The 15,144-nt window shown below is 57.4% G+C and overlaps 2 protein-coding genes across 6 annotated transcripts in view; one reads left to right on the top strand and one right to left on the bottom strand.

Annotated features, from left to right (window-relative positions):
* Window positions 1-15,144, bottom strand: part of ELMO2 (engulfment and cell motility 2) — a 49,568-nt gene that overhangs the window by 5,279 nt on the left and 29,145 nt on the right. Inside the window, exons 1-16 of one of the 5 annotated variants that reach the window (XM_079979170.1) lie at window positions 8,708-8,843; window positions 7,416-7,548; window positions 6,949-6,989; window positions 6,666-6,738; window positions 6,421-6,471; window positions 6,072-6,253; window positions 4,579-4,678; window positions 3,424-3,575; window positions 3,250-3,328; window positions 2,944-2,979; window positions 2,117-2,167; window positions 1,717-1,839; window positions 1,497-1,631; window positions 748-852; window positions 552-660; window positions 155-291 (exon numbers count right to left, since the gene is read on the bottom strand). In XM_079979170.1, coding sequence (XP_079835296.1) covers window positions 155-291; window positions 552-660; window positions 748-852; window positions 1,497-1,631; window positions 1,717-1,839; window positions 2,117-2,167; window positions 2,944-2,979; window positions 3,250-3,328; window positions 3,424-3,575; window positions 4,579-4,678; window positions 6,072-6,253; window positions 6,421-6,471; window positions 6,666-6,738; window positions 6,949-6,989; window positions 7,416-7,548; window positions 8,708-8,715 — 1,515 coding nt within the window. In that variant the 5' untranslated portion in view covers window positions 8,716-8,843. Of the gene's footprint in view, window positions 1-154; window positions 292-551; window positions 661-747; window positions 853-1,496; window positions 1,632-1,716; window positions 1,840-2,116; window positions 2,168-2,943; window positions 2,980-3,249; window positions 3,329-3,423; window positions 3,576-4,578; window positions 4,679-6,071; window positions 6,254-6,420; window positions 6,472-6,665; window positions 6,739-6,948; window positions 6,990-7,415; window positions 7,550-8,707; window positions 8,851-15,144 lie in introns of those variants that run through there. The other 4 variants (XM_079979173.1, XM_079979172.1, XM_079979171.1 and 1 more) reach the window with 4 other exon arrangements.
* Window positions 9,862-13,934, top strand: SNRPB (small nuclear ribonucleoprotein polypeptides B and B1). The gene is made up of 7 exons (XM_079979980.1): window positions 9,862-10,018; window positions 10,757-10,908; window positions 12,093-12,204; window positions 12,752-12,904; window positions 13,068-13,206; window positions 13,387-13,512; window positions 13,752-13,934. Exons 1-7 carry the CDS (start codon window positions 10,016-10,018, stop codon window positions 13,787-13,789), a joined length of 723 nt encoding a protein of 240 aa, XP_079836106.1. The 5' UTR covers window positions 9,862-10,015; the 3' UTR covers window positions 13,790-13,934.

Here is a 15,144-nt window from a genome sequence, read left to right as displayed (position 1 = left end):
TCTGTTCTTATGGAGGAGGAGGGAGGGGAGATAGCCCAGCTGGGCCGGAAGGCAGGAGTAGGTGCCAGGGGCAGAGGGGAGGAGACCCCTGCCCACTGGAGTGCAGTTGCCACCTCCACCCCCCACCCCTGCCTCTGCCCCACGGCCACCCCACCTTGTTGAAGTCCTCTGCCGTGGCCCGCATCTCCTTCCAGGTCTTGTTGAGCAGCTGGATGCAGATGGCAAAGAGCTCCTCGAAGGCGCGGTCGTGGGTGAAAAACATGGGGTGGTAGTCGTTGCGGCCCTCGTTGGCTGGGCGGGGAGAGGGAGGGAGGTCAGAACAGCCAGGATGGCACCTCGGGGGGGAGCACCAGGGAGGAGGAGGAAACCAAGCACGTGGGAGGGGCATCGTGGCCACAGTCAAGCAACGTAAATTCCCTGGTTGGAGGGGGCGGCTTTCAGTCCAGGGGCCACTTTCCTGCACAGGCAGCTTCAGGGTCCCCTCTGGCACAGGTGCTCAAGAGAAGACTCTGTGGGTGCTCCCCCCTCCCTCCTCATCCGACTTCACTTACGCAGCTCCCCAACCTGCAGGATCTCGCACAGCATCTTGGTGAGCTCAATGGCGCTGCGCCCAAAGGGACACTCGTGCTTATCCTCCCGGCTGCTGTTCTCCAGGACGATCTGTGGGGCAGGAAGGGAGCAGAGTGAGGGGGGTGGGGCTGGTCCAGGAGCCTCAGCCTTCGCAGAGGGGGCACCCTCCCTGCTTACCCGGATGTAGGTGTCCTGGTGGCACTTGGCCAGGTAGAGCATGTTGTCCAAGGCCAGCATCCCCGGTGGGGTCTGGGTGAAGTCCAGGGCAGGGTTGATGTGGTTCTACGCGGGAGAAAAACCAACGGCTGCCATCAGCAGCAGAAGGAAGGAGCTGCCCCCAAGGGGTCCCCACTGCTGAGCAATTCAGGGCAGGGAAAAGGAAGTGAAAATTCAACTGTGGAACTCTCTCCCACAGCATAGCTTCAAGAGAGGGCTAGCAAACTTGCTGGCAGGACCAGTGGCCAGCAGTGATGGGAACTGTAGTCCAAAAACAGCTGGAGACCCAAGTTTGGGAATTTTTAATCGCATTGATAGTTTTGATGAACAATTTCTGATATTTTCTGGCATTTTGAAATACTATAAATTTACTTAATTGTATTAATCGTTTTGATGAATTTGTTATTGTTTGCTTTACTTACACGTTATTGTGTTTGACAGAATAGCAACTGCAATGTCTGTTTTCTAACGTTATTGTGATGATTGTGAGCTGCTTTGAGCTCCACATTTGTGGCTGGAAAAGTAGACCATAAATATGAAACGGAATCAAATATCCGTTGCTGGAATGGCAGGAGGGGAAAGCGCTGCTCCTGTGCTCTGGTCTGGCCTGCTGGTTCCCTCTGGGACACTTGCTGGACCGTGGGGAGAACAGGCTGCTGAATGAGGAGAGGCCCCATCCCCCGGCCTGAGGGTCTTGGGGGGTTGCCTACCATGAAGCCCAGCATCTTGTAGTCCTTGGTGTACATGGCTCTCCTCTTCTCTGTCCCGCCCCCAGGGAGGCTGTTGCTCTCCGACTCGGCGTCAAAGGCGATCCTGCGCAGCTCAAAGATGATGTCCCTCTGGGCCTGGCGAGCGAGGAGAGAGGGCAGAGCGTGAGCCCAGCACGGAGGCCGCCCTTCACATGGAGGGGGCCACAGTCCTGCCAATCACCTGGTCGCTGGGGTCCATTTTGGTCATCATTCTCTCCTCCAAGAGGTTGAAGGTCAGGACCTGCAGCACGTACAGCTGATGGGCCATCTCCGTCTTGATGGGGCGGTTGCCCCGGATGACGTGCTGCGGGAGAAGAGGGAGGGAGGAGGTGGAAGAGGCTCACCTGCCAACCCCTCCCTGCCTGAGCAGGGCCAGGTCCCCCTTCTGGCCCCTGACCAGCGGGGGACACGCCTGGTTGGGGGGAACAGGAGCCCCCACCCTCTGCACCCAGAAACACCCACAGCCTGCAGGCCAGAGACCGTGCAATGGGGGGACCACAAAGACTGGGCACCCCAAGACGGGGTTCAGATGGTTGCCCAGAGGCAAGGCTATGTCAAGGCTGAAGCCTGGTCCTACTCACTGCCAGGATGATGGAGCGCAGGTGCTTCTGAGCAAAGGAGTTGGCCATCTCCTGTTGGGGATTGACAGGAGAGAGAGAGAGAGAGAGAGAGAGAGAGGAAACTCCAACCGTGCCCCACCTCCTGGGGGGGGGGGGGAAGGGAGCTGAGCAGCCTAGCAGTGCCGTGGCAGCCTGCTCCAAGCACAGGAAAGGCAGCCATTCAGCAAAAGGGCTGCTCCCACCCTTGGAGAGTCCTCTGGCTGTCCATCACCCAAAGCAGCTGCAGCAGCAGCTGGAGGAAAGCTGCACCCCAAAGCCCCCACCTCAGAGCCCCAAAGCCCCCACCTCAGCAGCCCCGCCAAGGAGCCCAGGCCACCTGCACTCCCTCTGGGCCCGTCCCTGTGCACCCACAGAGCACACACCCCACAGGATGCAACAACAGACCCAAGCGGTGGTGGGGTGGGAGCGGGGAAGAGAAAGAATCACCCTGGTTTTGCCCTCTCCAGATTAGCCAGGAGCTGCAGCCCAGCTTGTCCAGGAGGGCAAAAACACCTCAGCAGCCAAAGAACCAGGGAGGAGAAGGCGGCCACAATCTCCTCTCCTTGTGGACACGTGCAAGGTGTACAAGCCAGATAGATGTGTGAGAGAGAGACAGACACAGGCAGAGACGGAGACAGACGGAGACGGAGAAGGCTGCCTCTGACTGAGGCGGAGGCAGAGGAAGGGTACGGGGGTCTCTCTCTCTCTCTATTCCCAAGACATTTCCACCCCGCTTTCTGGCTCTGAAGAGAGAAAAGACCAGTGCTTGCTCTTAGAGAGGAACCTCCTGGGCTGAGGGATTTACTTACAGTGCAAGGCAGGTCTAGCGGGTTGAGGAGCTTCTCCTGCGGACAACAGGAAGCAGAAAGACACAAAGAGAAGCCGGCAGAAGAGTCAGCACAGAGACCCTCGCAGGGAGGGCAGGCGGGCGGGCAGGCAGGCGGGGGGACGGGGACGGGCAGACACAGAGACGCAGTGCCACGCAGCACATCCACAGACCGGCCAGTCACCACCTGGGGAGGCACCTTCCTCCTCCCTGCCCCCATCAGCGAAGGACTGCAATGGCTGGTGCCCTCCCCTCCCTCCCCATGGCAGCCCCTTGCCCGGCCACCCACCTGCCTCTTGTCCTCCGGGGCCTTCAGAAAGAGGGCGTTGATCAAGGCAATGGCATACGTCTGGATCTCCTGGTTTGAGCTGCAGGGGCACAAGGGGGGGGGTGAGTGGCAGGCGGCTCCCCACCTCCTCCCACCCACCCTGACAGGATGTGCGGTGCTGGAGGCGCTACTCACACTTGCAGGTGGGCAATGAGCTGCCCCACGGTGATCTCCTGGGCAATCTTCTGGTAGAGGCTCTGGCTGTTGAGCACCATGCTCTCCAGGATGGCCAAGGAGCGCTGCAGGATGGAGACGTCCACCGTTGGCTGGCTCACATAGCCTGCAATCTGGGGGGGGGGGGGAGGCAGAGGCCGCTGAGCGCCAGAGGCATGCATGCCCACTGCCCTGCCCAGGGAGCCCCCCTTCTCCTGTGCCGCCTGCTAGGACTGTTGCCTAAACTGGTTTGAAGTCCATTTTGTGATACAGTTCCAAACAATTTGGAACCCAAACACAGCATACCCGGAAGCGTTCCGGTTTGCAAACTTTTTTTTTGGAAGCCGAACGTGCTCCATTTTGAGTGTTACACTTCCATTTTGAGTGCTACACTGAGGTCTGTCTGTTTTTGCTATTTATTCTGTGTTTTGTTTTTGTGGCTCTTTTTTTGTCTGGAACCCAGTTCAGCTACTGACTGTGTGACTGCAGTACATTATTTACTGCTTTCATTTTATGGATCAATGGTCTCATTAGACAGTAAAATTCATGTTAAGTTGTTGTTTCGGGGGTTGTTTAAAAACCAAAGTGTTCCAAAACCAAGGTGCGTTTTCCCATACAAGGTAATGCAGAATGAATTAATCTGTTCCAGACTTTTAAAAAAGTCTGGAACAGATTAATTCATTCTGCATTACCCTGTATGGGAAAACGCACCTTGGTTTTGGAACGCTTTGGTTTTGGAACGGACTTATGGAATGGATTAAGTTTGAGAACCGAGGTACTACTGTATCAGTTTCGTTGTTTTTGACCTCGCAATATATCGTGAATCACGGCTGCTATGCAAAAATCACGATGCAGGAAAAGCCACGAAGCCAGCCAAGGCTTCTCTCAGTTCCTGCAGCCCCTGTTAACTCTGCCAGCTGAGCTCTCCCCTGCCTCATACAAGGGCAGCGAATCCCAAGAGCAGGAGCCAGCAAAAATCACAATGAGGGGGAAACTGTGAAGCCAGCCGAGGGCTCTGCATAGCTCCATCCTTATTTCAGACAGGGCAATATACTGGTACATTGTGATGTTTAGTGGGTGAGATGTTGAAAAGCAGCAATCGCCCAGCCCTGCCACCTGCACTCGCGGAGGCTGTACCTGTTTGATGAAACTGATGGACACCATGTCCCAGGAGATGATGCCATGGTCCATAAGCTCCAGGAAGGCTGTCAGGGTGAATGCCAGCATCTCACTGTAGCTGCAGGGGGCACAGGGGATGGCAGATCAGTAGGGGGGGGGGGAGGCACCCTCAGGGCTCCCTCGCTCCCCACTCATGGCTGGGCAAGGCAGCCCCTCCAGAGAGTCACTCTGCTGGGCGACGCAGAGCTGCAACCGGGCACCGTCTTGGCCGTCTCACGTCAGCACTTAGTGGGCAATGGGAAAGGCAGCCGCCTGCTTCTGGGGCCTCCTAGTGTCCTCAGCACCTGCAACCCACAGAGGCCAGAGGCAGGAATTTGCGCTCCCTCCATGCTCTGCGGCTCCACCATCCGCCTGTGGGATGTGCTGCCGTCTGGAGAACCAGAGCAAAAAAGGGAAGAGGGCAAAGCAGGCCGGGCACTCAGAGCGACCAGCCAGCCAAGGCCTGGCAGTGACAGAGGAGGATTTGCTTAGGCCACCAAGAGGCTCAAGGCCTCCCTGCACTTGCCCACTAAAAGCCAACGTGGATATTGAATTAACTATTCAGCAGTTTTAAAAAACCATATTAAATGGTATATATAATACCATAAAATATTCATTACAAACAGCAATGAAAACAGACTTCGAAAACAGCAGGCAGGATGCCATTGCTAAAATGCAGATAAAATCAAGTTTAAAAAGCCGAACCAAGTTGCACATCTAGGAAGGCTTGGCTAAGGAAAGGGTGGCAGTGTTTGGGCCCGTTTAGAGAAAATGTAGGAGGCAACACAATGGAAGTTTGTAAAATCATGCATGGCATTGAGAAAGTGAAGAGAGAAACGTTTTCCTCCCTGTCTTTGGATATCCCACGCAACTGAACGCTGGAAGATTCAGGACTGATAACACAAAGTCCTTCTTCGCACAGTGCAACTGAACTGACAGCCATGCTTCTGAATCCCAGTTGCCGATAACCGCAGGTGGGCACCTGGTTCGCCACTGTGAGAACAGGCTGCTGGACTTGGTGGGCCCCCTTGGGCCTGATCCAGTGGGGGGGGGGGTCTTATGTTCTTACATTACAACATTAAGTAATGGGGAGAAGACCCAGGCCTGGGAGGATAGTCTTCTATCCGGTGGCCTTTTCCCTCTTTGCGCCCCTGGGTGTCCCAGTGACCAGCATCAAATCCCGGCTGCCCCCTCCCATGCCAGGAGGAGAGAAAGAGCACCCAAGCCAGGTCCTGCGGAAGAGCAAAGAGAACGCTGCCAAGGAGGTGGCGCCCGAGTCTCTGCTGCCTCCCCTGCCCTCTTGGCAGCCCTGAGGCAGCTGCCCCCCCCCCAACCAAGAGTGCCCTGCTCCAGAAGAGGCCGGGGGGCTGCAAATGGCTGCAGTGCTGGAGCAAAGAGAAGGCCAGAACTGTCCACATTAAAGGACAGACCCTCAGGGGAGTGAGTGCTGCTGGTGCTGGATGCCCACTTACTGGGAGAGGAGCTTGGTGCCGCCCTCCACGAGGCGGGTGAGCACCGAGATGCCGTCCATGTTGATGAACTCTGTGGCAAAGGTCACGTCCGCAGAGAGCTTGGCCAGCTCCTTCATGGCCTCCAGCCGAGCCTCCATGCTGTGCGACTGCGTCCGGTCCATCAGCTGGCGGGCGGCCCTGGACTGGGGGGCAGGGCAACAGCTAGCCCCTTGCAAACCCCCAACCCCGCCAGGCAGGAGAGAAAGAACAAGGTGGCCTCGTGCCATGAGCCCAAAGTCAGCCAGCAGGCTCCAAATCCTCAAAGGGGGATAAAGAACCCACCCACCCCCCAGAGGCAGCCCAGACCTACTGGAGAAACCGCCAGCTGGAGGATGGTCCCATTCTTGATGTCACAGCGGGTCTGGAAGGCAAGAAGGGGGGGCTGCTTAGCACGACTGGGAGAGGAGCGGAGGCCCCCCAGCGGGGCTCCTGGTCTGCTTCTGTGGGTTTCCTCCAAGGCCCCCATCCTGATCAGAGTTGCAAGGAGCTGCATGGCACCCCATGGCCCGCTCCCTGCTTTTTTAGATGGGGGGTTAGGAACCAGCTCCCACGCACCTGCTCTGTAATGTACAGCTGGGCCCCATCTGCGTAGCGCAGCGTGTAGTATTCTGGGTTGGGCAGCGACCACCTAAGGGGGGGGAGGACCATGTCAGCCTCCTCCCTCAGGAAGCAAGCTAGCGGGGGGGGGCATGTGAGCCACACCCAGGAGCCGGAAGAGCAGCTGAGGGGCTCAGAGAAGGGGATCCAGCAGCTCCAGAGCCCCAAGCAAGCAGCTGGCTGGAGTGGGGGGAGAGAAGCTGGCGTGGCCCCCATGAAGCCAGTTGTGGTTCCCACTCACCCGTCACAGACCTCCTTGATGATGGACGCCAGAGGCCGCTTCTGAGAGAGGCAGGGGGAAGAAAGAGAAGCCTGAACTGCAACTCTCCTCTGGACGGCAGGTGATCAGCAGCCCCCCCCGCCCCCCCCCCACCATTCAGCACTAGAAGGCCTGGACACCCCAGGAAGCTGACAGCTGGAAGAGCCAGGGCAGAGAAAAGAAACCCCTTCTTAGCAGAGAGCAGAGTGGAACTCTGGAACTCCCTCCCACAGGAAGCAGCTTGGCCACCAGGGCTTTCCAAGAGGGTCAGACCCATTCTGGGAGGAGGACAGGGCTCTCAATGGCTACTAGCCACGTGGGCTCAGCTCTGCCCCACCCCACCCCCCAGTTGGCCACTGTGAGAACAGGATGCTAGACGTGGTCCCCCCTCCCCCCAGCCCGATCCAGCAGCTCTTCTGATGCTCTTAAAGTCGGCCTGCGCCCGTCACCTGGTCAATCTCCAGCAGCTGAGCGTTGGCCCCTGGCCACTCCACAGCCACCTTGACAATGTCCGACGGGGGTGGCATCCCTCCTGGCTGACGGCCACCTGACAGGTGGGGGCGAGGAATGGGCCTCCCAAACCTAGCCAGAGGGGAAAGGCAAGTCAGCTCCAGGGCAGAGGGGATTCTGCCCGAGAGATGCCCCCTCAAGCGGGCACTCCGAGGACCCAGCAGCACCAGCCTCTGCACAGGCCCAAAGACAAAGGCCCAAAGCCCTGGCAAGGAGAGCCAGCCCCCTGGCTAGGCAAGCTCTTTGCCCCCCACCCCCCAGCTTCCAACAAAGACCTGGCAAGGAGGGGCACTGCTCTCAGAGGCACCCAGCACCACCTCCTGCTGTCCTGGCCAGGTCCAATTCTGGGCTGCCCCCAAAGACTGCCCGGCCCCACCTCCCTAGAGCTGGGAAGCCACTGGGAGGGCAGCCTGGCAAGGAAGCAGGGCAGGGTGACCCGGATGCCCCAGCTCTGCTCTTTTGCCAAGGAGTTGCCCCAGAGGAAGCGCAGGCAAGTGAGGGGCCCCTCTCCTGACCACAGCAGCCAGCCAGACCCCCTCCCAAGGGATGCCAGGGAGGACACGGGCTCAGCACCTCTTTGCCATGCAGGGGCCAGAGCAGCTGGTGCCTCTGCCTGCCTCCCCTTCACCACCAGCCTCCTATTCAAGGCCAGGCACACTTAACCCTCTCCTGGCGGCTGCTGCTGCTGCTGCTGCTCTGGGGTTCAGTAGCTTTATTTGACCGACTCTTAGTTTTGCCAGGAAATGTGGGTCATTATGTGCTCTGCAAGTTTTTGAACAGGTCTTTTTTTTTGGGGGGGGGGGATAAAGCACGCTGCAACATACACAATACATCCAACCCAACCAGTTTTTCCCAGAAAAGTTGAATATATTTTAAAGGCATCACAGTTGACCATTATGATCTGCCCTTTAGTTTTTAAGAGAGGTGAAGATGAAGGCGCTAAACTATTTCATGTTAGTGAGCCCAGGGAAGGACCCCTGAAATAAAGGGCACTGCAGATCGAACCCGAGATTTAGCCAGCGCTGCATCTGTTCCGGATGCCCACATGCATACATTCTGCTGGCTCTTCTTAAAAGGAGGACGTGTTTCTCCAATGTCCCGCCCTGAATGCTTGGGCAGAGGCTTCCATCAGGTAGGGCAAACCCCATATGCTGCCAAGCCCACCAGGCAGCTCCACACACCAAGTCCCCTCCTTTGCCTTTCCCCCAACTGCCACTCTGCAGCGCCCCACCTGTCCATTGCACTGGGGGGGGGGCTCAGGGTGCTGCCCACCCCAGGCAAGTCCGGGGTTGTGGCTCCCCATCCAGGTTATGGGAGAGCAAAAGCAGCAGCAGCAGCAGCCCATGAGGAAGCCGCCTCCTTCTGGGAAGGGAAGAGGAACCAGCCTCCTTCTGCAGAAGAGCCAGGCGACAGGAAGCCCGGGGGGCTGCCCCCTCCTCTCCCGCAGGAACTGGGGGTCTGGGCAGCGCAGGAGCAGGCGCTCTCGCCCCCCCCGGCCCTCTCGCCCCCAGACCCTGCCTGCCTGGGAGGGGGGAGCAGAGACGGGGCGCCCAGGTGGGCCAGGGAGGCAAGAGCAGGAGTCCCCCCCCAAGCTGAGGTTTATGAGAAGGTCCCAGCGGGGGGGGGGGGAGATGCTTGCCGGGCGCCCAGTTGGGGCAAGAAGCCGAGCAGCTCCTCCAGGCCAAAGGAGGGGGTCGCCCCCTCCCTCCGAGCAGGCGGCCTCCAGGCGCCCCCCCCCCACGGGCCTCTCCGGAGCAGCAGCAGGGGGGAGGAGGGGGCGGCCCGCGAGGCCCTCAGTCCGGAGATGGGGGGCCGGAGGGGGCCGGCCGGTCTCCCGCAGGCCCAGCCGGGGGCGCCCGTGTCCCTCCCCCCCCCAGAGCGGCGTCCGGAGGGGAGGCTTCCTTTGAAGTCGCCGGGCCCCTCCCCCCCTCTGCGTGACCAACAGACGGAGGGGGCGGGGGAGGGAGGGGGAAACGGAGCCCCGAGAGTCGCCGCTCCGCCCCCCCCCGCCGCCGCCCCGCGCTCACCCGGCCGCCCTCCCCGCCCCGCGCTCACCCGGCTGCCCTGGACCCTCCGCTCCGCCGACGCCGCCGACGCCGCTCTCCCTCCGGCCGCGGACCCGGCTGCGTCCCGCCCCTCCCTCCCGCCCGGCCGCGCAGCCCCATTGGCCAGCGGTGCCCGCCACTCAGGAGCGCGCCTCGTCCCCCATTGGCGCCCGCTCCTCTCCGTCTCTCTCCAGCCCGTGAGGCGGGGCCTCGTCGCCCGGCGCCGGCTGCAGTGGAGACCGCGCAGCTCCGCCCTCCTCTGGAGCCGCCGCGCTGGGCGGTCGCCCGGGCAACGAGCCCCGCCTCTGAGGGGCGGGGCCGAGCGCCGGAAGTGTGGCTGGGGAGCGTCCGGTCGGCGGGCGCTTCCGGTTCCGCTCAGGCAGCGCGAGGCGCGTCTTTGGTTCGTGAGGCGGCGGGAAGGAAGGCAGGCAGGCAGGAAAGCCGGCAGGCCGAGGGGAGCCGCGCAGGGAAGGAGGACCGACGCCACCGCCACCATGGTGAGGGGGGGCGGGGGGTGGGATGGGGGGGGCCCTCCCCCTCCCCCTCCTTCTGTTGTAAACAAAAATTGCCCTATTTTCCCCTTATGGGGGACCCAAGAGCCCATCTAGAGTCCTTAAGTGGGTTCTCTATTGGTAGGAGAGAATAACAGAGGCCAAGCAGAGAATATTGAGAAGCAAAGCAGCTTGTAAGCCTGATCTTTATTGAACTGTTGCAACAGGGGGCTCTCCTCACCCGCAGGAAAGGAGGAGGAACCCTGAAAAATGGCGTGCAAGGCCTTATAAAGACTTTTGAAATTGCCACCCTGTAGATCAAGACCACCCCCAGAAACATCATGCATACATCACAGAAAAGGCGGTCCAAGCAGAGATTTGAATGTTGTTTTTCTCCTGTTCTTGTTTATCTCCTGTCTGGCAGGTTACCTGTTAATGGTCACTTGACTGGATACCCTGGGGAGCCTGGCCAGTCTTTTGTAATGACAAATACTTAGCTCCTGAGCCAGGTCACAGGCTCACACCCTATTCATATCTTAAATGTGCCCTTAAGACAGGATTTGTGAAGGAAAAGACAATGGGGAGGCTTTTCCACTTTGACCTTGCAGAGAAAACATTTGCTCAGTTTAGGAATCAAAACGGCTTCAGGTGGGTCTTCCTGTGCTGATCTGTGTACTTGCGGTTATGCACATTGCCATATATCTAAGACCTCAAAATACCTATCACACTTCTCCTCCCCCGCAGACGGTGGGCAAGAGCAGCAAGATGCTCCAGCACATCGACTACCGCATGCGCTGCATCCTGCAGGACGGCCGCGTCTTCATCGGCACCTTCAAGGCCTTTGACAAGCACATGAACCTCATCCTCTGCGACTGCGACGAGTTCAGGAAGATCAAGTGAGCGGCCGGGGGGGCGGGGCTCAGCAACAGGAGGGCCCCCCCCCGACCCAGCCCTCCTGAGGCACAAACCAGTCGGGTGGAAGGAGGGGCACCTGCAACCAGGGCTATAGCTCGGGATTGGGGAGGTGGGCCCCCGCCAGGGGCGCACTGCTAAATCGGCTAAAAATGTGCCCATAAATATGTCTATAAATAGAAATATTGATGATTGCCTCACAAAGGGTTTTAAATAGAGGGTGAATTGAATGGGGGTGGAGGAAAGACAGAAGAGCTCATTTGTCAGAAGTTAGGGGGCACAATGTGGACAGTTCTGTCAGGGGCACAAGATCACGCCACCAAAGGAGCCCTGAAGGCGGCCGGGGTCTCCCCCTCTGGGTCCTCCTTGGGGAAGGACAGGCCTTTGTTTCTGCCCATAGGACCCCAGGGACGGTGGTGCTTCTGCCATAGCCTGGGGCCCCCATTCGGTCTCTCTCTCCTTATGCCAATGTGGCATAAGGCACCCACCTCTCTGAGGGGCCAACAGGTCGCCCCCTGAAAGGTAAGTGTAGAGGGCAGAGATGCTTGAGACACAGCTTTGGGTTGCTTCTTCCTTCCTTTTGCCAACGCACCAAGAAATGTAGCCTTATGAGGCTTTGCCCTCGGGTGGGAAAAGTATTGCGCCTGGGAAAGGGAAGTGGGAGTCAACAGACACTCAAGGAATAGTTTCGGAGAAAAGGCTTTTATTTCTACCATCCATGAACTGGTAGAAGGAGCGTGATAGTTCACAAAAGCATGCACGAAATTCACAGTCGTGCACAAGCATATATACCCCTTTCCAGTTCCCTCCTCAGGAGTCCTCTGAGCATGAACAGAAAGCTGTCTTGGGACTCTTGGCACCCTTCCCAGGAAAGGGGTTTCAGAGTGTTCAGATATATTTCAATCTCTTGTTCTGGCATGGTTCCCGGACAGAAAGTAAGTTGCAATGTGGTTCTTTAGCAAGGCCAGAAGGCATGAGAAAGGCCTGAGAAACAATGGACTGTGTTCCCTACCTTTTGTTACAATCTTTTTAGTTACAGCAAGCGGAATGTTTCTGATGCTTAGCTGCTGAGAAAATGATTTTGGGAAGCTTTGAGCCTGCTTTGGTGGGGGGTGACTTCGGGCCTAGGTGAGGTCACCTGTCCTCACCTTTCTTCATTTTCTTCTAGGCCCAAGAACTCCAAGCAGCCTGAGCGGGAAGAGAAGCGAGTGTTGGGCCTGGTGTTGCTGCGAGGAGAGAATCTGGTCTCCATGACAGTCGAGGGGCCACCCCCAAAAGATGTAAGCGGAGCCAGATTAGGGGAGATGTTTGCTCATGATCTTGTCCTTTCCCAGAATAGCTGAGTAGAGGGGTCCTGACAGCACCCCTTTAAAATTGCAAGGCATCGACTAAGTCTGGCTTTTGGAGTTTGCTCTAAAATATTTACAGTCTGCTTCTGGAACTAAAGGACATGCCAGTATATATTTATTTTGAAACGTCTGCTTCTTCTACATATCAGGAATAGCACAGAATCAAAAATCAACATGGAGAGTACCAGGGAGGGGTAAGAAATCAATCAGAGAGGATGGGGATTAATGGCGGCAGAGAGGAGAAGGGCAGCCAAATATTCCTTGTTGTGGTACTTGGAAGAAAGAAACTGGAGTTTCAGAGGAGTGCTGGGAGAAAAGTCAGATTTTGGTGTTGAGAAGACAGTCCATCCCCTGATTTAAAAAAAAACTATTATGCAAGTGGTGGCCTGACTCATTGCTGAGCATGGTAGGTTTTTTGTTAAGAACCTCACCACCACTGGAAAACTGTCCTGCTGCAGTGACCGTTTGGCTCTTTCAGACTGGCATCGCTCGCGTGCCCCTGGCTGGAGCCGCTGGAGGACCTGGTGTTGGCAGAGCTGCTGGAAGGGGCGTCCCCGCAGGAGCTCCCATGCCCCAGGCACCCGCAGGCTTGGCTGGCCCTGTGCGTGGTGTTGGTGGCCCATCCCAGCAGGTAAGCAGGAGGCACGTCCTCCCAATAAATGGCTTGGGGGGGAGGAGTCTGGGGCAGCTCAAGGACATTGGCATTGGATGTTTGCAGGGGAGGGAACAGCAGTGGATCCCTCCAGCTTGGGATCTCACTTGCAGATCTCTATAAGCCTCTTCTCTCCTCCCAGGTGATGACTCCTCAGAGCCGAGGGACAGTTGCTGCCGCAGCGGCTGCCGCAACGGCCAGTATTGCAGGAGCCCCCACTCAGTATGCGCCAGGCCGCGGAGGCCCCCCTCCGCCTATGGGCAGAGGGACCCCACCTCCAGGTAAGCAGCAACCCAGTTGCCTCCCCCACCCAGACTGGCAGAACCGGGGATGAAATGACAGGAACTGAGCACTGTGAAGAGTTGGTGTCAAAGCAGGATTACTCTGAGGTTCACTTGGGACTTAGGGGAGGCATGGTCTGTGGAGTCAAGGGGACTGAAGTGGCTTCCTGTTCACTGCAGGGATGATGGGGCCTCCCCCTGGCATGAGGCCCCCCATGGGCCCCCCCATGGGCATGCCGCCTGGCCGAGGCTCCCCGATGGGCATGCCACCTCCTGGAATGAGGCCTCCTCCCCCTGGCATGAGAGGTGAGTTGACTTTGAGCCTGAGTTAAGGGCCGGCTGTGTGGTAAAGCCAAATCCAGAGTCCTTTTCTGCTGCCTGTTGGCCTCCTGTGAATGGAAATCTCACTGGAGGAAGAAAGAGGCCCTTGATAAGCTTGGAACTAAGGGGAAGGGAAGGGGAAGGTTGTCCTTGGGGCGCAAGAGCACTGCTGCCTCCTGGGGCAGGGCCTGCAAAGCTGATTGCCTCTGTTCTGTCCTGTCTAGGTCCTCCTCCTCCTGGCATGCGCCCACCCAGGCCCTGAGAGGTGACGCTGTGAAGGGAGCAGAATTTGATCCTTTGGACTTCTATCTTGTTCACCCTGAGGGAATGGTGGGGGGGGGTTGTGTGTATGTTTTATATTTTGGGGGTTGTCATGTTGCCCTTTCTAATAAACACTGGGAAATTTCCTGCTGTGGTGGTGCAAATTTATTCTGAGATTGTGCAAAGCAAACGAGTCTAGGCTTCCTGGAGGGCTCTTCACCTGGGCTCAGGAACTTAAGAAGAGCCTGCTGGATGAGGCCAATGGCTCACCTGGTCCAGCATCCTCTGCTCACAATGGCTGACCAGATGCCCCAGTGGGAAACCTGCAAGCGGGACCTGAGCCCTCTCCCCTCCTGTGGCTTCCAGCAAGTGCTACTCAGAAGCTAGTCACCAGCTTCTTGCCCCTCAGCTTGGGTTCAGTGCAGGGAGCTCACGCCAAAGCCTGGGGGAGGGGGATGTTGCAGCCGTGTCCCTGTGGTTGCTGCCAAGGCATCAAACTGCTCAAGCATTCCTGAAGAGGAGGAGGTTGAACTTTTGCTAATCTGCAGCTAGGAGGCAGGCAGGAAAAGCCCCAGTTGAGAACTTGCTTGCTGTTTGGACAGAAAAATCCCCAAATAACATGTGGGCAGTGTTACAGTCGCCAAAATGGAATGTCTACGTGCCATTTTGGGGCAAGACTAAAGTCTTATTTTTCCAATGATGGACCGACTGATTATCAGTGAAACATCTGGCTAGGATGACAACCAGGACTATAACATTAACTATAACATTGTTCATGGCTCCTGCCCAGGCTGCACAGAAAAAGCATATTGTGGAGAAAAAAGATAAAATAATTTCTCCCTCTCAACATTAGAGGCATGATACTGTATTTTTCACTCTATAGGGCGCACCTTGTTTTAGAGGGGAGAACAAGAATCTCCCCCTCTCTGCTCTGCGCCCCTTCTGCGAAGTGGCAGGAGAAACGGAGCCCCTTCCATTTCCCCTCTCTGCTGAAGACAGCAGTCTTGCTCTCCCGGCTTCAGCAAAAGGAACCCGAAGCCTCCGGAGCGCAGTGGGACCTTCCACTGTGTTCTGGAGGCTTCAGGCGGCTCTCCAGGCTTCAGCGAAAGCAATGCGAAGCCTCTGGAGCGCGGAGGGAGCGCTCCCTCTGCGCTTCAGAGGCTTCGCATTGCTATCGCTGAAGCCAAGGAGCCTGCATTCGCTCCATAGGAGGCACACACATTTCCCCTTAATTTTTGGAGGGGGGAAAGTGCGTCCTATAGAGCAAAAAATACAGTACGTATTTTCTTGTTCCATTTTGGGCAATTCTTTTGAGACCAGTTACAAATGCAAATAATTGAGCTGTAAATCATGATT

Source organism: Podarcis cretensis (assembly GCF_951804945.1).
Source record: "Podarcis cretensis genome assembly, chromosome: 6".
In the NCBI taxonomy this organism is placed as follows: Eukaryota; Metazoa; Chordata; class Lepidosauria; order Squamata; family Lacertidae; genus Podarcis; species Podarcis cretensis.
The sequence above is the reverse complement of the archived record's forward strand: the minus strand, read 5'-3'. Positions and strand labels throughout refer to the sequence as shown.

What these genes read in the sequence shown, in the direction of transcription:
- SNRPB (XM_079979980.1), top strand. An exon ending in GACGAGTTCAGGAAGATCAA is followed by an intron (nt 10,909 to 12,092) that starts GTGAGCGGCCGG and finishes ATTTTCTTCTAG; the next exon opens with GCCCAAGAACTCCAAGCAGC. An exon ending in AGGGGCCACCCCCAAAAGAT is followed by an intron (nt 12,205 to 12,751) that starts GTAAGCGGAGCC and finishes TGGCTCTTTCAG; the next exon opens with ACTGGCATCGCTCGCGTGCC.